The sequence below is a fragment of the Colletes gigas genome, unplaced genomic scaffold (genome assembly GCF_013123115.1).
Source record: "Colletes gigas isolate AHSC1104 unplaced genomic scaffold, ASM1312311v1 Colletes_gigas_Sc00003, whole genome shotgun sequence".
Classification (NCBI taxonomy): domain Eukaryota; kingdom Metazoa; phylum Arthropoda; class Insecta; order Hymenoptera; family Colletidae; genus Colletes; species Colletes gigas.
The window spans coordinates 1,507,640-1,528,060 of NW_025106632.1; the positions used below are offsets into that span (position 1 = coordinate 1,507,640).

A 20,421-nucleotide genomic window follows, 5' to 3' on the forward strand; every position below is an offset into this window, starting at 1 on the left:
TCCAAGTAATTATTTAACAAGTAGCTTCTCTCGACTCGTTCTCCGGTTCCTAGCTTCGATCACCGCTGTTTCATCGATCGAAACATGTGATCGGCCGTCCAGTTTGTCCGAAAGATCTAGTCGCCTACCCATGATAGATCGATTGCTAGAAATAGGAATCAATCTACCAAGGGCAGTGTTGATTCGATCCGAAGATCTGCTGCACGGTTCAGCATCGCGTCGCGTCGCGTATCCCATAATTTAGCTTCATCCCTTTTCAAACGAAATAATTACTTGGTAGCTAAGCTTAGCTAAAAGGGAGATCGATGGAACTTTGATTCCATCTATCTCCCTTCGGGTCTCCACTCGCAGCAACCTCCTCGTGGTGAGACCTGGTAATCGGTGTCACCCACGACAGAAAAGTTATTCTTCATGGGTGACGCCGAGCTAATGGCTGCGAATTTCGAATTGTTTCTTGATATAATAAACGAATTTCGATTTATAGTTAGGCAGGTGTTTGGTTAACCATTATGTTAGGCAGGTTATTTTTATTTGAAGACAAATTCTTTTGAAAATTCTTTTAACTCTCTCTGTTGGTTATGCATCTTTCATTGGTTGCACTTTCGTTTGTTTCTTTTTTCGACCAACGATCGTGGGTCAGAGAAGATTTTTATTAATGGAGGGTGGTTGGGAATCGGTTAGGGCGGGTCTCCATTCGCAGCAACCTCCACGTGGTGAGACCTGGGTAATATTAATTACCGTTTAATTAATAATCGTATCGCTCTTAGCTGGGTAATGCAATTATCAATTAAAAACTAAATGATATTAGCAAATTGGCTGCGATCCGCTTTGCATAGATCATCGTAAATATAGAACTTCTTCGCTAGGTTAGTTTTAATTCTCATTGATTCATCAAAGATTCAAGAGTATTGTCACAGACGAAGTATACAGGTAGATCTTTCACCCAATTGATTTTTTCGCACCATTTTTATGGGGTCTCGAAACCCCATTACCATTTTCGTGTCATTCCCAACGTTACCAACAGATTCAGAAATTAATTTTAATTCCTTCCATGGTCAACTCACACTACAGCTGTTTGCCTATCAATACTAATTCAGTGAATAGTTTCTCAACTGACCGCCATCCATGAGAAGAGAACGCTAAAATCATCTCCGAATTTTCTGGTCGATATGGCAGTCAGATTGGACCACGAAACTCCATAAGGTGAAAGGTTTACTCGTATATCTCGTCTATGATAAGGTCTACTTGTATTCTATTTTATACCTCGTCTCTGATTTATATTTCGAAAATCTTCGTGGCCTATACCTACAGATACCTGTATATGCAACGATCAATAACAAAGAAATTTGTTTCACTTATCACGGAGTACTCGATATCGTATCAATGCATAGTACTAACTCTTTCCCAGAAGATGGCAATAGTCATCAAACAGTAGAAATTGGTTATTCTCCAACACGAAATTGATTATTCATTGCATTATAACAAATATTGGCTGTTTTCTTGCAAGTATCTATTTATTTAAGTTAACAGATTATCCAAATGTAGCATTCGTAAACTTTTCCGTGTGTTTAGAATTTGAAGTGGAGTGACATTTGGCGCCACGATTTAGTTATCCGTTAGTCGTGAGAGGCGCTGCGGTCGCATCATATCGGACATGCTGTGCCCGAATTTGTACCGCCATATTGTCTCTCGTGTGCGAGGAAAAACATTGTGTTCTTATGGTATAATTTTCTACAAAATCCGAAGAAAGTTGGTTATTTGGTGTGCCAGAACGTTCATCATAATTATTCGCAGCAGACGTGCAGACGATTGATATATAATTGAATGCCGATCTACTATTAATTACACAGGTATGTCGATCATTTTTACGCAGACCATATGCTCGTGCTACTCGTCTAGCGGTTTTCCTTTGTTATCTTTTATTCATCTTCAATTGAAGATCGTACAACTCTTAAATCGATCCATCGCGACATTCACGACACATGTTCAGTTAACAAAATTCGATTGTTTATCGACCATGATCGTTTTCGTACATGATTCCTACGGAGACTGTGGTTACATATTATATTATGGGTCGCATGCAGTTGCCTCGCCGAAATTCGGCTGATCGCGTGGTCGTCTGAAACGGGACAGAATTCAGTTACCTGAAACGCGTGACATGCTTCATCTCGGCTAACCGGTGTTTTGATAATCGTGTTCTCTCGATGACTGTTATCCCACACGGATTCTTTCCCTCGTAAAGCGTAATATTGATTTAGTTAAACTCAATCAGAAAGTTCTTGGAAGGTGACATTAGGTGTAGACAAATGGTTATAGCGTATTTGTAGACCATTCCACGACCGTTACGCGTGTTTTTTTTCACGTGTTTAAATTGACGTTCGTAGAACACGGTAAAATTGTATTTGCACGATCGAAGACATACATTCATATACATCGATCGTAGTATTTATAAGTTCCACCGTAAATTTTGTAATGAACGCTATCCGCTGGTTCGTGTTTATTATCCCGTTTAATTATTAGCGACGGTCGGTAAAGTATTCTAAAAACGACGCGTTCCACATGTAAGTGGCTGTGGCGTGTTGGTTCTGTTTGTTCCCTCCATCTGTGTACGGACATTTAAAGGGTCAACGACGGAGTCGCTTTTAGTTACGTGCTATTTCTAAGATACATCCGTTTCGTACACCAACGAGTTGCTTTCTAAGGTAGCTGGCCCTGAATACGGTATTGGTTATTTTCGTTGGTTACTGGAGTCGTCGGTTAATTGTTCGAAAATTGAAAACACGCGACAGCTTGCCGAAACTTGAAATCGCCCTGGCAAAGAGTTAGTCCGGATTTGTTTGTAAATAAAACGGATCTTTAAATCGTAGAGCAGTTTCCAAATCACAAATATTTCATTGATTTTAATTTCGTTCTTATCGTGCTCGTTTCAACGATAATTTGACGAAGAAATTTATATTCGCTAAAAATATATGTCTCCTTGATTTATACTTTATTCGTTAAGGTTGTTATCAATGGAAATATTCTTTTGGTGCTCGTTGTTATTATTTTAATTATATTTTATTCGTATAGAATATACAAACAATTATTACGAAACATAACCGCCTAAATATACATTTATTCAAAATTGTCTTTATATAATTTTGTGAAACGTATTGGAGAAAGTACATATTTATTTTAGATGCGTACAAAGTTTGAAATGTTTCATAAAATCTGGTTCTAACAAGCGCGCAAAATTGTTATTAATAAAGCTGATTTATTGTGCGTTTGCTTTGTAAATAAGTAAATGTTTACGCGTGCACAAGGTCGCGCATTTAATCGACAAAGTTGAAACATAAGATTTCCGCCAATTTACTTGCAATAGATAGTATTTATCATGAATGTGTGTATATATATACAATTATCAACATTACAAGTACAATGTAGACAGATATAAACGTATCAAAGTCATCATAATCTCTAATGATAAGAAGTAGTTCTCTTATCCTTCACAAGCGTAACTGGCTGAAGGTACTGAAGGGCTTTTTAATTAATAACTTCGATACATAAGCAATTTTTTATATTTCTTATAATGAATAGCTTTTCTTAGTAACAAACTTATTGGGACTTATATTTAATGATTATACAGTGTGTTCAGCCACTCCTGGGAAAAATTTTAACGAGGGATTCTAGAGACCAATATAAGACGAAAATCAAGAATACCAATTTGTTGATGGAGGCTTCGTTAAAGAGTTATTAACAATTAAATTCAAATAGTTCAAATCGTTCTGGAAAAATTATTTTTGATTGCGGGGGTCAATTACAATCATTTTTGGTCATTACGCATACCCCCGAAATCCTACGCACTTTCGAGAAAAAAATTCCTTACCGAAAATTTTTCAACGAAAAAAAAAAATTTCAAATCGTTCTGAAAAAATTATTTTCGGTTGCGGGGATCAATTACAATCATTTTTGGTCATTACACATAGCCCCGAAATCCTACGCACTTTCGAGAAAAAAATTCCTTACCGAAAATCTATGTGTCTAAATTTTTCAACGAAAAAAAAAATTTCAAATCGTTCTGGAAAAATTATTTTCGGTTGCGGGGGTCATTTACAATCATTTTTGGTGAACAAATATACCCCCGAAATCCTGCGCATTTTCGAGAAAAAAATTCATTACGGGCGGAACTTTAAACGTTAATAACTTTTTAACAAAGCCTCCATCAACAAATTGGTACTCTTGATTTTCGTCTTATTTTGGCCTCTAGAATCCCCTATTAAAATTTTTCCTAGGGTTTGCACCCTGTATAACATTGTAGCAATTATTAAATTTTATAACAAGCTCGATGTATTCATCCCTCTCAACCAGGCCATGATCTGTGACTTCTTTGATCCTTAACATATTGTTCGAATTATACATATTTTCTTTTTCTTTCCGAGAATCAAGTATTACGAGTTATTTATGGAAGAATAATTGCCACTCGCGAATGATTTGAACTGTGGCCATTAGTTCTGTGTAACGGCCACAGAGGGCGCTGGGAAGCTTGTAAGAAAACGTGATCCAGAAGAGCAGCAAGGTTCTTGCGTGTCCTTTTTCTGTTATGGCTTTCGCTATCCTTCTCGCGAACTATGTATTCTTGTTCCTTCTGCTCGATACTCTTACCCGTGCCTGGTTACTTCATCGTTCTGCGTACAGGTTGAACATTCCAAGAGCACGTTGAACCACGATCATCTTTATTTCACGCGTATCTATACGTCTTCCAACCAGAAACGACAAAAATTTAATTCGAACAATAGTTTATATTAAATATTGTACAATGGAAAAATGAAAATTTAAATAGTCAATCGAAAAAACGTCTCAAATTGCTACTTAATAATTGGAATATCAGCTTGTGTATAAAAATATAATTTGTTGAATTTAGTTTCAACAAACGACACGGAATGTTTCTGGCTGTTTTTTTGTTCAATTTACTCTTTATTCTAAAAGGTTTACTCTACGAATATTTTATTGGAATAAATCTCTTTTGGAACGATTATTTCAATAAGAATTTTTTTGAATAGCCCACCTTCTGTGCGTGATAACCTGCTCAAGTAAAATCACCAGATCAGGCGGGTGTCGCCCTCTGTCCACGAATAGACTTGTACACGCGAAACAAATTAAGCAACGTTTGCAACATTTCGTCGCAATATATGTAGGAACGTGTACACTTATGTTATCGATACGTTGACCGTGGTTGGAACTGATATATGTCATCTTTGGGGCGATGAAAGAATATTATAAACGATTGCAGTCTAGTGATTCCAGACAGCAGACCGGTTCTATTAGGGAACTGTTGCCCCGCCATTCGTTCATACTAATGCACATTCACGCGTACGCGAGTTCCGGCGCTTCGGACGATTTCGGAGAATCGAGAAAGAAAACGAATGTGAACCTTTCTTTGGCCCTCTCTAATCACCCCCAGTCGAATTGCCTGCTTTTACTTTTGCAAACAAGGTTAGGCTCTAAATGGCTATATCTACTACAGCTACTGCTAGTAGTTGTACCCCAATTTCACGTATAGACGTTAAAAGCAACCCCTTAATGCGTATAATCTCCAAAATGCCATTTACTTTGGCTTATGCAGCTTCTGCAAATAATCGTTATTTCATGTGACCCATAAATGCCTCTTGACCCTTCGAATGTGTCGCCACAAGGACAATTTATTATCTGGAATATTTAAAAAATGACTCTTTACAACAACAAATCACCTATTAAGAAATGAACGAGTGTCGGATCATTGGTATCAGAGGATAGCGGGAGTAAAGGTTGTGAATTCAGAATTGCTTCAATCTCAATTATCAATGTATTGAATTGTTCGTATTTAAATAAAAAATCGCCAACTGCTAGATATGGATATCTTTTAAAAGATTTTACTGCGGTTTCTTCATTTTATAATAATTTTCTGAATTTAAAAAAGAGTAACTATTCCATAGTTAACGTTATTTTACGTAAATAGTAATTATTCTCGAGATTCTAATGTATCAAAAGTGTTTATTATCTGCGAAATTAACTTGACCATTCATTCGACTGGAGGTGTCTTAAGAACGACAAAGAAAGACTCATATTCGTCTTCTTTGTCGACTCCCCGAAGCTGTCCGAAGCTCCGTAGCTCACGTACGCGCGAATGTGCATTAGTATGTATAAATGGAGAGGCAGCTTCCTGATGGGAACCGGTCTACCGCCTGGAATCAATGTTGCAGCTCACAGAATGGTTTAGTCGTAGCTTGGAAAAGTAACGAAAGGACCTAGATTTCATTTCGCGCGATACAAATATTCTCGCATCCTGGTAAGGTAAATCTAACCTGTAACTGACTAAGGATACAAGAATGCTGTAAGTACAGTGACAGCTTAGAGAACTATCTCTAGGGAGTTGATTTCCGAAGAGTTAGCAAAGCGATTGTTACACTATCTGGCGGAGACTAGAAATAACGCAGACGAAGTAGGGTTAGGTTCCCTTTCAAAAGATTCAATGCCCTTTTTTATTAGTCTCATTAACCTCTTAATTTCTTTATTTAAATTTTTCTTCTCGTCTGTTGCAGCCTTGAATTTGCCTTTCTTGTCGACGATAATAGTCCATCAATGGAAATACGTCAACCATTTAAAACAACGTGGTCCTAAAATCTCGAACAATATGGTCTTAAGAAACATCCTTTTCTTTTACATAAGATCGTGACATTACAAATTTGTGTAACAAGTTTAAATGCGAATAAAGTTCAAACGATCGAAATTTTCATTGAAAATTGTTCGATATGGTGTATAAGAGAGTTAATGGGCATGTTGTGCATAATCTTCCGGTTCCTTTTGTTTTTCGTTTCTAAATTTTTCTTTCGCGTGAAACTGCACGTAACCCACTTCCTCGAGTGACTGCTCGCCGATCCGATCTCTGTCGGACAACAGTTACCGGTTTCATTTTAATTTAACTTTTTGTTTTTCCTCCGGTGCATATCCCTTCTCCGTTTCACACAGCATGAGCTCAAATCGCGTTCATACCTCACATGCGACCAATCTCCTTTCTCACTCGTGCACGGTGCATCGTAGAAGATTAAGCGGCCATTGGTCACTTAACCTACCGATGGAATCATTCGACAACAATTTACATACCGATTCATTAATCAGTTAATTAATTAGCTTAGTACACGTAATCGTGACGAATGAAACATTCGTGAAGGTTAAGGAAACACGAGTTTAGAAACTATTTTATAATTTTCTAACCTCACCCATGTTACGATTGTAAATTATAATTACTACTATTATGCTTATAACTACAATTGTATATTATCGTGAACTTCGATGAAGTTTATAGTGAAAAATATTTGCAGAAAAGCTTCGAAACTTATTTAGATAGGAAATATGACTCGTGCAAATATGCTCACAATCTGTATCGATGTAGATCGTGGAATACAAATCGTAGTTATGCATTACTATGTATCTTACGTTTGCAACTCATCCTTACTCAATTGTGACTGCTGGAATCTTCTAATGATGTAATACATTTATCGCTTTCGCGTACGAAGTATCTAAAAGTATTCGGAATTTCTAATCTATTATTACGTAATTATATTTTCGACACGCTATAAAAATTCTACTGAAAACGAAGGGGAGAAAGTTTTCACGTCTATAGATATTTCTATACAAGGAAAGAAGAAGCAGTTTGGCGATTCCAAACATTCGAACGATGAAAATCTTATTGTTTTGACAAATATTTTTTTTCCCCAAGATGGTGGGTCCAGAGCTTGACATTTACTTACGTATATGATTTATAGTTAACTTTGATGAATCAAGGTAGATTTATTTTACTTTATCAATCATCGGTATTTTTTTGTTTTTATCGTGTTAGCAGAAAAATTTTTGCGACTAGCTCGTGTTTGATTACCTGCTTGTTTGGAATCGTGTCCCGTGTTAACGCCCATGCGATGAAAACCTATAATTTCATGCAGCATTGCATAATCTCTTCCTTTGAACGACAGTTTTGATCCTTTTACTTTCAGTATTCGTTTTACGAGAAACTGAATAGACCAACTTGTTCGCATTATTGGAAAGGACAAGGGCGGATCTTGAAAAATAACCTCAAAAATATTTGGGCAAAATACCTAAACCCCTGTTCAAAATTCAATTTATCACGTATTTTATATCATATTGCGTTAATATATGATATATATATATACATATATAAGATATTTGACTTAAGCCACTTTCATAGTGATCAACCCAGGTGCTCTCGATCCCGTTACTGGTCATCGCCCAGCAGAATTGAGAAAGTCTTGTCTGTTCCAAATTGATTCATTCTACGACTCGGTTGTAGAATGGACTGTCGACGAAAATGGGCAAAACTTTTACTTGAATAATAGAAGATAAACAATTGTTTATCTGTTACTCGTTAAATAGAATTTGTTGAGTCTAACAAATGATTACACGAACACAGCTGTTCGATACTAATCATTGACTAAGAGTTGTATTGACACTAATGACACAAGGTTGAGTAATTAATATTTCTCAACAATGTCAATTCAAGGTATCCGTCATTGTTCTTGCCATCTATCCGTTTACATGTATGCCACAGACTAAACCAACAATACAGGAAAATGTGAGGCATTGTATCGATACCTATAGTCTATCATCTCTCTATCATGTCCTATATACTGTGACCTTCAATGATCTTGTATCATAGTTCGTTGAAATCGTTTAAGTATCCATCGTTACACTAAGAATAAAAAAAGTATCAGATTCCATTGAAACAATGAAGTTGATCTAAAACAAAAAAAAAATACCATAATACGACTAACCTTATGCTGTACAAATTCTGAATTCATTTTTGTTGCATCTGAAAATGACTGGAATTTTTTTAAGTTTTATTAAATTAATTTTTGACACAATCTTTTTATGTATATTTTTACTAATTTATTCATATGATATGTGTATATTTACAGCGGCGAATACAAGAGGGAAATCCTTGAAACTTCGAATTTTCTTCGTTTGTATTCGTGTTAGTCCCTCCCCCCTCCAATCGAGCTTTTCTAGATCCGTCACTGTACAACTCCATTAAAAAGGGGCCCACTCCACCAAGAAAAATCTCAGTATCGAAGAAGTTAAAGGGTTTACAGAATTCTCTCGTTATAAGTTCTCATTCGTACTCGCTATAAGTCTCTCTATCCCCTCCACTACTTTTCTAGTTGCCGCAGCGACTGGTAGAGGGCGCACGACGTCGCCAAATCACAAAATATCTTTTAATTGCATCTTATAAGTGTCTTTTCACACTTTGACCACGATGATCCAAACGCCTCGATAAAGAACAGTGTCGTAAAAGGACTGTTTCGTTATAAGTAGTGTTTGTTCCTTGACTGGAACAACATTCAAAACGGCACTCGTTACATTGTCGCGCGCAATATTATCAACTACGACATTATGTAACTTAAGTGCTATTTGATCGAACGAGTCTCGTCGAAGGAAAAGGTAGAGGAAAAAAAGTAAATCTAACGTTATCAACGTTATCACCGTGTGAGCGCCGCTTAACGTAATCGCGTCTGCGCAATCGCGAGCGATTCCAGTCGAACTGGTCTCCAGAGTTACCACGTGCTGAATGCCGCGGTCGTTCCGCAAACCGCAGTGCCGCGTCAGTCACGTTAACGCGAGAGTGCCTTCGGTTCGCTTGCTGAATTATTTCACGCGCCCCTACGACTCCACGATTAATCGTTCGTTATTACGAGACGTTCAATTCCCTTTTAACGACACCGACGTTTAGAAAACGACCGAACCGGCCCGTTTGTTCTACCAACGTTCACAGATGGCAGTAAGCATGGATGTAACGACGGTACGTGAATCTAAACGTTTATGAGTTCGACCTTCGTCGTAGATCTATTTGCCTTCTGATCTACAATGTACCCTGAATTTCCTTGGTTCGACGTCGATTGCTCGCGTCCACCATACGAAATAAAATTATCTCGCGGACGAGGTTAAGATTTTATTTATTCGTGTTAGAAGTTGCACGAAATTACGGACGTTTCGAACGTAATTCTGCATCGTGAAAATTACCGGTTACGAGTAGAGGCGCAGAGAGAAAGGGAATATCGTTACATATGTGTACCGTTCCGTCTTTTCCTAACGTATCGTTTCACGTAGATCAGAGAATTTTAATTATTTCTTCCTGCAAGAATGTTTCTGTTCGCCTCGTTATCGTTTTCGAAAAATTTTTACCGCCGATCGTGCGTTTTATTTGAACTTTAGACGTCACAGATGGAAACCTTCGGCGCGCATTTGGCGTAGGCGACTGCAATGTACAGGACGACTCAAAAAGCACGCTCGATTTTTTCAAATACTTGCTCACACCTTTTACATTTTCTTTTAACCCTTTAACCTTGATCTCAAACATATATTTTGGATTATCCTGTATATTGTGTATCCCAGAACACCCTTATAATTTGAATTTACATGTTTTTTTTCTCGCTTCGTGTACAGTTCGAATTTATACCGTGTTCTTTGAATTCGTATCACGTTTACTTCGAAGCACCGTATGTAACACGAATTTCTATTTATTCTGCCGCGACTCGCACAAGTTAAACTTTGAAACTCCCTATACTGTTAAAATTTGAACCATGTTTGTTTGAAATGGTGCGAAATCAATTAAAATCTTGACCTAGCCGAACGAACTATAACTTTATCAGTACATAAATGTTTAATGTAGGTTTATAATTGAAATATCTAAATTATTTTCGAAACGTTCTGCCCTATATCCATTAATTAAATTTGACGCAATATTATTAATTTCTGTACTTTGTACGGAAACAGAGATAGTATCAATTAATGTTAATAAAAAATAACATAATTTTAATTATGATTATAAAATATATTTTTGTATAGTTTATATCATAATATTTTTGATATAATCTATTTAATGTTTCAACACGATTTCGCATTTAATCATTTACATTTGAAGTGCGAAATGTTTGCTCGTACAGTCTGTTTACTTCACGAAATTATAACAGTCTTCAATTATGCTTTCCTGAATTAAGTTATTCCATCGAGTGTAGTCGTGGCCGGAAGTTACGCTTGTGGAACGATAATTAACAAAGGAAACCGAGTAAGACGAGAATCTGACGAAGAATTAAATTTCATCGACTTTGCACAGTCGGTGTAAAAGCGAACTTGTACCATTATTTTCGATCGTTTCCGAATTCTCACTATCGATGCAATTCCAATGGAACGCGCTATTAAATTAATAACAGCAACGCAATGCCAAAAAGCTGGATTCTTTGAGATGCGTTAATATTTATGTTTTTACAAACAAACGATAAAGGAAGATATTCTGAATTTTTTTATTTTAGGATAAGAAATTCTTCAACAACAACAGCTACGGTGGATTTGAAACATGTCACCTACTCATATCCAAATTGTGAAGTGGAGTTTCCCAGCTTTTGCGCTTATTATCGGCCTTCTGTGGTATAAACGTCGTCGAGTGGACAGAACAGATCCAGGCGGAGTGGATAATCCAGATCGCACCGACGAAGGTGTCGTCGATTCCGAGAAGGAAGCTGCCACTGTGAAATCTAGCTTGAACTACCGCGGTTCTGATATGCAAATCGATGAGTCGTTCACGGTGAGTTCTTCTTGTCAACCAACAGAAGAAACGGTTTGTAGCCCGAGAAAGAGAAGCGAGAGCTTGGATATCCCTCAAAGGAAGAACGGCTCGCAGTCTGTTTCCATGCGTTCGATAACGCCCGAGGATGATCAAGGATGGCACAATTTTCTGAGCTCCGCGTCCCACAAAATGGACATACAGCTGGGCAGCAATCCTAAAACGAGTAACTTCGACATGGCCGTCAGAAGCAGAAGCGTGGCTTCCGCGGAAAACGCCGTCGACTCGAGCACCAACGCGAGGAAGATATTCGAGAATGTTACCGAGGAGGAAGAGCAAACGACAATTCCCGAAGACACGCCGTTGGAGGTTGTTGACAAAAACGGGGAGAACGAGACAAATAATAAATGCAATTACGCTCCGGGTAACGAGCCACCTGTTGTCACCCCGATAAAAGACAGCGCGAAAGCTCAAGTGCAAACGTTATCCGAACGGGACTCTGCCAATCACAGTCCGGTTTCTGGCGTTTTGGAGGGCAGCGTCACGGACGAAGCAAGGAGCGAAGGAAGCACGGACAGTGGAAAGGGTACGGTATAATAATTAATTGAAACGTAGTCTAGGATGTTCCGACGCTGGTCGTAATCGTGTATTTGTTACAGGAGGAAGTATCACGGGTCACGCGAAGGACAATGCAATCCCGATGGTGTACGAATTTAACGTACCACAGAATTTAGTTGGAAAAGTAATCGGCCGTCACGGTAGTTTCTTACAAAGCATTCGTGAGCAAGCCAAAGTTCATATAATCATCAGACATAATCCTATATTCAGAGATCAGCAGATTTGTAGCATAGAGGGTTCCACGGAAGGGATCAACATTGCCCTGGACATGATACGTCAAAAGCTTCCGAAGAAGAAGTATCCGCACGTCACTCTCGAACAGATTTTTCAATTGACATTGCTAAACGAGAGCTCGTGGTTCACAGAACTGGTGCAATTGTCGTTAGTGGAGGGTGTGAACAACGACGTTGTTGTATGTCATATAGTGAAACCAAACAGATTCTTCGTGCAGCTTCCTACTCATCCTACCTACCCATCCTTGCGAATTTTAGACGAAAGCATGACATTATTGTATAACACGACAGAATCACCACCAGTTCCGGATGAACTTAGCAGTAGGTTTACGTTTTACTTCATCTAGATTCAAATATCCAAAGATTTCTGTGCAAATTAATAAAATAATCCTCTACGTTGTTACATTCACTAAGATCGCACGTTGTAATTTACAGAAGGTATGGTGTTCGTTGCAAAATGGTTCAGTAGGTGGGTTAGGGTATATATCGAGCAACCGGATCCTCTTGGCGAGCGGCATTTAGTGCGGCTTGTCGATCACGGGGGTTATTGGTATTGCAGTAATGTAGAAATGAGAAAGATTAGGTCAGATTACCTTGCATTACCGTTGCAAGCGATTGAAATATTCCTCACGAATGTGCAGCCAAAAAATGGTAGGACATCCTTGTATTTTTATTCTTTACTGTTTAATTAAGTATCATTTTATATTTAATTACGTATTTTGTATCAGGTGTGTGGGCTCAAGAGGCTTACAATGTAGTTGCTCATATGTGTTCTGGTATTTCCGGACAAGCTCAAATCGAAGGTTATATAAATTCAAGCGTATACGTTAGTCTCTATTTGAATATTCAGAAACACGGGGTGAGTATTTTTAAATGAAAATAACCAACGTTTAAATAACTTTTACGTTACGTTTGTGTTTCCATAGGTGGTATCCCTTGCTGATGAATTGGTAGCTCGTGGGTATGCGGAATTTGTACCGTTAGAGAGCATAGTTCCAGAAGAAGATGTATCGTTCACTTGAGGTATGAATAAAAATTTAGTCTTTAATAATTGAGCTGTATAAAAAAACTGTGCGGTGATAATACGTGATCGTATAATTTTATAGTCATTATATCCGTGTTGGAAGTAATTTTCATACTCGAAGTTTCATATTCTATGATTTTGTTTTCTCGATACAAAGATTTAGATACTTTCTCTTGGCCGAGAGTCGTGGAAAATAGTGATTTTTTTTAAAAATTCTGTTCCATATATTTATTCTACTACAATTAATTTTTCACGTCATAGTATAATTTTCATGCTGATTCAGTATCATTGGACACTTTAGGGTGAACGAGAGTAATATTTAATAAGCATTTATTTCTCTTCATGAATGATTTACGACAAGTACAAATGCGAATTATGTTTAGAATGTGGTGTTTTTATGTGCATGGTTAATGATGCTGTTTTTAATAATGTTTCCACTTTACCAAGTGGAAAGAGAGTTTAGATCGGATATTACGGACCATTATAGTGAAGGGATCGCATGAACAAAACGTTTTTGTTTCTGTCATTTCACTTATGCCATTGAAGTGTACGATAATCGACCACCACATTCTAGCGACATAAATCGATTAAGAAGGTTAGATATAATGAAAAGGACCTGTGTACATTTAATATAATATCCAAACGATTTATAACGTAGGAACAGGTTTTTTACGGTATGATAGTGTACTATGTGTTCTTAAAACGTAGCGAAAAGGTCGAAGAAGCTCTTCTTGAATTGCAAAAAATTACTCCGTGATAGTTTTATCTTCGAAACTGCCGTTTTTTTCACGTTGTACGGAACGTACGTAGGACAAATCCTGCAGATACCACTGAGGCGGCTTCAATAATTATTATACAAACCTGAAAACCATTTATATTAAGTTTAAATTGAAAATAAAACGAAAAGAAGAAAAAAAAACAATGAATAAAATGCAATTTCTGAGACTGTTATTGAAAAAAAAAAATAATGCAACTGTTTATTGCATTTGCATATTTAGTTTTGCATAGTCAGATTTTGATCATACTTTTGTACATAGTGTAACATTACTTCGCCGTTTATAAAATATTTATGATATGTCTTTAATAATAATGGTAAAAAGAAAACTGTAAGGCGCTAGTTAGCTCTACACGATGATAAATATGACAAGATAATGATAGTAGATTTATATATTTTACATGTCTCAACACACAAAATGAAAAATTAAGTGATTTTGTATCATTGCCGCGTTATTAACAATTCCAATCGAATCGGGGAATTCGCTTCTGCGAGATCGTAATATCTATTACAGGTCAAACTTGTTCATTGACGCGATCCTTTTAGTTAGTACATATAGGTATCGTCATGTTGTATTTGATATTATAAAAGTCCTGAAAAACTTGTTATCCCAGAAATTGGGATGACTGTCTTAAAATTGTTAAAAACGGTATTATCGATATTATCTATACACTTAACATTAGAGGCTTATCGCATATAAATATATATATTGATTAATTTAACTAAGTTAAATATATATATATATATATATAACTTAATTTTTCTTGTGTAATGATAATATTAATAACTTCTTCCTGTAACTTGCTTCGGAATTTGCAGCAAGTAAACTGTCATCTTTCCGCTTTTTAAGTTTCGGTTGAAGTTTCTTAGTGAAAATAATATCGCATTTTAATTGATACACCGCCATCGAATTAACTACGAAAAGGTTGGTCGTTTTGTTTTTTTTATAACGATATAGAGGATTTATATGATTTATTAAGTATATGTAATTATATGTTGTTCAGGCAATTGCATCAAGCGTTTCATTTATTCTCTGTAATTCAGAACTCTATCTAAAACGTTGTAACGATTACTTATACAAATTACTGTAAATGTGTCAAAAAATCGGAAATAAATCATTTGAAATTTCTTAATATATTTAGATGCGAACACATCTAAAACTTGTTACGTGTTAACATTTACTGTTGTTGGTAAAATGTTGTTGGTGAAATTCTAACCTGACAGAAATACTTTCCTAGGAATATGCATAGAATACAGTCACGAAGTCGCTTGCATTAAATCATATGTACTTAATAATACCACCGTCGCGAAATGAAAATTTTTTTATTCATCGAAATGTTTTATACCGACCAGTGCAGTGTTCCGATAATATCTCTCGTAATGAAATTGTTATACAGTTGATACGTTTTTAAAATTCTCCAACAGAGGTACAGTTAATAATTTTGTTACATCGGTCTCAGAAATTTTACGTAGCCCTTTACGTTGCATAGGAAACGATAGATCGCATTATCTGGCTCCATATCGTATTTCATTTACCATTGTTAACTAAATTAAGTTCATTTTGTATATACCTCAATGTAATCTTCAGCGTTCTCATTAAATTTGCATCATTTTAATCGCATTATCTTTACTTTCTACCTTACATCACAATTCAGTGATTAGTTTGTCAATTGATCGTAATCCATGGGAAGAGGTCGCTATAATCACCTCCGAATTTTCATGGATTCGAGTCAGATTGGACATTGGAGCAAAAAAGTCCATAAGGTGTAGGGTCTTACTCGTATACCTCGTTTGTGATACCGCATGTAACATAACCGACAATGTTCTTGCAACAGACATGCACATTTAATACATCCCGATAGATTGTATTGATCTTATAACTGATGCGGTGTACCACTGAATACGAGCAGACCTTTCACCCAATGTATTTTTTCGGCCCATTTTTCTGGGGCTCTAGAGTCCCATTACCATTTTCGTGTCACTCGCAACATTACCAACAAGTTACGCAAATGAACACAAGAGGAAGTGAGACAGAAAATTATACATATATATCTGGCTATGTTATCATGATATGATAATTTTTCCAGAATGATTTGAAAAAATTTTTTTCGACGAAAAATCTCAACAACTTCTCGAATTTTTTTCTCGAAAATGCGTAGGAATTCGGGGGTATGTCTACTCACCAAAAATGATTGTAATTGACCCCCGCAACCGAAAATAATTTTTCCAGAATGATTTGAAAAATTTTTTTTTCGATGAAAAATTTCAATACCTACTTGAATTTTTTTCTCGAAAGTGCGTAGGAATTCGGGGGTATCTCTATTCACCAAAAATTATTGTAATTGGCCCCCGCAACCGAAAATAATTTTTCCAGAATGATTTGAAACAAAATTTTTTCAATGAAAAATTTCACACCTACTCGAATTTTTTTCTCGAAAATACGTAGAAATTCGGGGGTATGTCTATTCACCAAAAATGATTGTAATTGACCCCCGCAACCGAAAATAATTTTTCCAGAATGATTTGAAACAAAATTTTTTCAATGAAAAATTTCACACCTACTCGAATTTTTTTCTCGAAAATACGTAGAAATTCGGGGGGTATGTCTATTCACCAAAAATGATTGTAATTGACCCCCGCAACCGAAAATAATTTTTCCAGAATGATTTGAAACAAAATTTTTTCAATGAAAAATTTCACACCTACTCGAATTTTTTTCTCGAAAATACGTAGAAATTCGGGGGTATGTCTATTCACCAAAAATGATTGTAATTGACCCCCGCAAGCGAAAATAATTTTTCCAGAATGATTCGAAAAAATTTTTTTTCGACGAAAAATTTCACCATCTACAAAAGTAAATTATCACAGTATATAAAGATATTATGTGTGAATATGCATTTTAAATGTCATGTATGTATATATATGGAACTACCTTCATGCCATAATTGGGAATATATTTTTTTTAAATTGTTTTTACATTGAATTAGTTTCATGTATTTTCGTAAAAATTTAGTCATTGTTTAAATAGAATAGTGAGAGGAAGATTTAAATATATTTAGTAATATAATGATACGAAATAAAGATAAAAATGGATTATCGAAAAAGCACTTTTCAAGTTTGGCTGATGACGATTATGTTAGAATTAAAGTAGTAGGTGTTATAAATACTGTTGCTTTTCAAAAGGCTCGAATATGGGCTGAAAAGTTACATCAACATTTACCATATAAATTTATAAGGCCACAAATTATAGAAATGTTTCAATTGAATTGGGTTGAATACATTCAAAAACGAAAAAGGGTAATTATAATTTTTTTTACATAATACAGTATGCCTGTAAGTAATATTAATACAAATCATAACTCATGTATAATTATTTTTAGCAAATTGGAGGTAAAATATGGTCGTTAAAGCAACCTGTAGCAGTCTTTATAAATGATAAATTTATCGGTTGTGATGTGAACCTTTTGCATTATATAAGTGAGTTTTATACTTTTTGTTTACCTATTGGCATAGGGTATTATGAATCTCTTGCAGCAGAACGGTATAAACAATTTATGGAAAAATCCAAAGTAAATTATTTTGCATAATATTTTCATGTAAGAATGTAAGTAACATAATAATGTAATATTATTAAATTCTAGAGAAAATATGTTTACTTTACATTCACTGTAGATGGTTGTACCATTGGGTCATTTATATTTATGGTAAGAATTTAAATTTGTTTTGATTTTATATAACATCGTTTTATTAAATAATTCTATTCAACTTTTCATTGATTTAGTTGTATTCTGATTTATTACCATTAACTTGCCAACATTTTTTAAATCTTTGTACTGGATATGATGATGTAACAAAATGTTACAATAATTCTTACTATATAAATACATGTGTACATCGCATAGTAAAAAATGGATGGCTTCAATGCGGCGGTAAAGTGTATTATTCTTTATGTTCCATTAAATTTTCATTAGTATCGCGTAACTGCTTTTAAATTCAATCTGAGATCTTATTCGTCACAGGTATTGCATTACCCAAAATAAACGAGGAATCTGTAAGTAATATTACAATACCTGATGAATCGTATTGCATTCCCCATGACCGTCGTGGAGTCCTTTCATTAGCAAATAGTGGAAAACATTGCAACGAATCTCAGTTTATTGTATGCTTAAAACCTAATCCTTGGATGAATTATTTCTATGTTGCTTTTGGGTGAGTCAAGTAAAGACAATCTTTTTAGTATAAGTATTTATTTGCAACTAAATTAATGAATTATAAAATAACAATTCATTGCTACAATTTATACAAAGTCAACTCGTGGACGGTGCAGAAACTTTAAAAATTTTAGAGAATATGTCAACGTACTACGAACATCCTATAAAGCAAATAGTAATTTCATGTTGCGGAGACTATCTCTTTGTGGATGAACCTATAATGGAGACAGAATCAAAAGTTATCTGTGTTAGTAAAATTCTTTCCATTAGTTTAATGTTTTAATTTAGATTATAATTAGTTTCACTCATAACTTATTATTGCAATTGAATATGTGTCACTATTGCTTTTATTATAGAAATGTCGATCATCAATAAGTGTTGACAGAGAAGATATGAAACTTAGTGATATTGCCTTTAATTTTTATTCTAACACATCATGGCTTGATGATATTGTGGATAGAAATGTTTGTGACACAGCGTCGATTTTAACGGCAGAACGATATTTGAATGATCTTTGTTGTCTTTCAATTAATTATTTACCAGGTATACACAGATTGTAAATTATATAGAATATCAATATTGTACATCAAACATTTTTTATAGGTGCGGATATGTGTCTGTGTGAAGAGACTCGCCTAATTTCTAAAAAAAACTATGATATCACGAGTACAGACATGCTTCGTGAATTACTGTTAAAATTTCAGCCTGATTTAATGACAGAGAAAGAAAAATTAATGTTTATTGTAGAAATTTCTAAAATTATTTTAGCTTATATCTTTTGTTATAAAGATTATAAAGTAAGTTGAATTATAATAAAGTAGAATTATATACATATTTGTTATAAATATAACAGAGGCAATGATTTATTTAGTTTTGTTCGAAACATATCTCGATTGATACTTGTGAAATTATACATACAATATTTGAAATTGCACACAAAATAGCGTCGAAAACTGTTGCAAAGACTGAAATTTCACATAAATGTGGAGATTTACAAACTGCTAAGTAAGACATTTAATTTTCAACTAGGAAAAAGTAGTTATTATTTAACTACATTTATATAATTCTCTAATTGCAGTATATTTGAAGCAAAGCAAGTCGATTCTGATATACGTGTTTCGAAAATTTGTACACCATTATTACAAGATATATTAAATGCAGCCATATTATATTTTATGAAAACTTTTGATATAAATCAATAAACGAAGTATAAAGAAGAATAAAAAATTAAATAAAAATCACATTTATAAATGTACTTCACGTTAGCGTCTCAATAAGTTCCTTATTTTTATTATAAATTTTTATATTCAAGTTGTATTAAATTTTAGTAAATAAAAATGTATTTTATTCTCTATATACATATAATTGTTTTTTTTTTTTTTATAGGGGGGAGGAGAGTGTGTGCGCTGGCGTATGCGGATGACCTGGTGATGGTGGCGAAGGACGAGGAAGAGATGGGGAGTATGATTAGGCGGCTCGAAGGGTAAGTACCTGGGGTACGTGTTCAGGAGGAACGGGGGTCAGGAGGCGCAGGTTAGGGATAGGGTGAGGAAGGCGGGGGTGGTAATGAGGCAGGCATGGGGAATCGGGAAAAGGAAGTTTGAGAGGGACTGGGGAAGGAGGATGTGGCTGTTCGACACGTTGGTCTGGACGGTGGCGGGATATGGGGCAGAGATTTGGGGGTGGAGGGAGAGGGAAGAGATGGAGAGGATGCAAGAGAGGTATATAAGGTGGTCATTGGGGGTGGACTGGAGGACGCCAGGATATATGGTAAGGGAGGAGACGAAGAGGAAAAAGTTGAGGACGTGGGCGGAGGGAAGGGCAGGGAGATATGAGGAGAAACTGAGTAGGGGAGAGGGAGGGGAGTTGGCTAGGTGGTGCCTGGAAGAGATAAGGGAAAGGGAAAGGGAAGGGGGAGAGGAATTGTCGGCGTGGGAGAGAGACAGGTTGGGGTGTAGAGGGTTGGGAGGATT

The 20,421-nt window shown here is 35.7% G+C and overlaps 2 protein-coding genes across 4 annotated transcripts; both read left to right on the top strand.

Annotated features, from left to right (window-relative positions):
- Positions 1 to 1,692: 1,692 nt before the first annotated feature.
- LOC122404591 (KH domain-containing protein akap-1) lies at positions 1,693 to 19,924 on the top strand. 3 transcript variants are annotated; one of them, XM_043408678.1, is made up of 7 exons: positions 9,584 to 9,826; positions 11,337 to 12,173; positions 12,247 to 12,759; positions 12,874 to 13,089; positions 13,167 to 13,297; positions 13,365 to 13,461; positions 19,835 to 19,924. In XM_043408678.1, the coding sequence occupies exons 2-6, from the start codon at positions 11,381 to 11,383 to the stop codon at positions 13,458 to 13,460; spliced, it is 1,749 nt and encodes a 582-aa protein (XP_043264613.1). In that variant the 5' UTR covers positions 9,584 to 9,826; positions 11,337 to 11,380; the 3' UTR covers position 13,461; positions 19,835 to 19,924. The 3 variants fall into 3 exon arrangements, with proteins under 3 accessions (XP_043264614.1, XP_043264613.1, XP_043264611.1); XM_043408679.1 differs by lacking the exons at positions 9,584 to 9,826; positions 19,835 to 19,924 and adding an exon at positions 1,693 to 1,850 and having other exon boundaries at positions 13,365 to 16,091; XM_043408676.1 differs by lacking the exon at positions 19,835 to 19,924 and having other exon boundaries at positions 13,365 to 16,091.
- Positions 17,247 to 19,650, top strand: LOC122404592 (probable inactive peptidyl-prolyl cis-trans isomerase-like 6). The gene is made up of 10 exons (XM_043408680.1): positions 17,247 to 17,534; positions 17,618 to 17,806; positions 17,879 to 17,941; positions 18,019 to 18,171; positions 18,241 to 18,446; positions 18,545 to 18,695; positions 18,805 to 18,991; positions 19,052 to 19,245; positions 19,320 to 19,453; positions 19,527 to 19,650. Exons 1-10 carry the CDS (start codon positions 17,304 to 17,306, stop codon positions 19,648 to 19,650), a joined length of 1,632 nt encoding a protein of 543 aa, XP_043264615.1. The 5' UTR covers positions 17,247 to 17,303.
- Positions 19,925 to 20,421: the final 497 nt, after the last annotated feature.

What these genes read in the sequence shown, in the direction of transcription:
- LOC122404591 (XM_043408679.1), top strand. Translation starts at nt 11,381, where the DNA reads ATGTCACCTACTCATATCCAAATTGTGAAGTGGAGTTTCCCAGCTTTT. An exon ending in AAGCACGGACAGTGGAAAGG is followed by an intron (nt 12,174 to 12,246) that starts GTACGGTATAAT and finishes TATTTGTTACAG; the next exon opens with GAGGAAGTATCACGGGTCAC. An exon ending in TGAATATTCAGAAACACGGG is followed by an intron (nt 13,298 to 13,364) that starts GTGAGTATTTTT and finishes GTGTTTCCATAG; the next exon opens with GTGGTATCCCTTGCTGATGA.
- LOC122404592 (XM_043408680.1), top strand. Translation starts at nt 17,304, where the DNA reads ATGATACGAAATAAAGATAAAAATGGATTATCGAAAAAGCACTTTTCA. An exon ending in GGCTTCAATGCGGCGGTAAA is followed by an intron (nt 18,172 to 18,240) that starts GTGTATTATTCT and finishes ATTCAATCTGAG; the next exon opens with ATCTTATTCGTCACAGGTAT. An exon ending in CAGAATCAAAAGTTATCTGT is followed by an intron (nt 18,696 to 18,804) that starts GTTAGTAAAATT and finishes CTTTTATTATAG; the next exon opens with AAATGTCGATCATCAATAAG.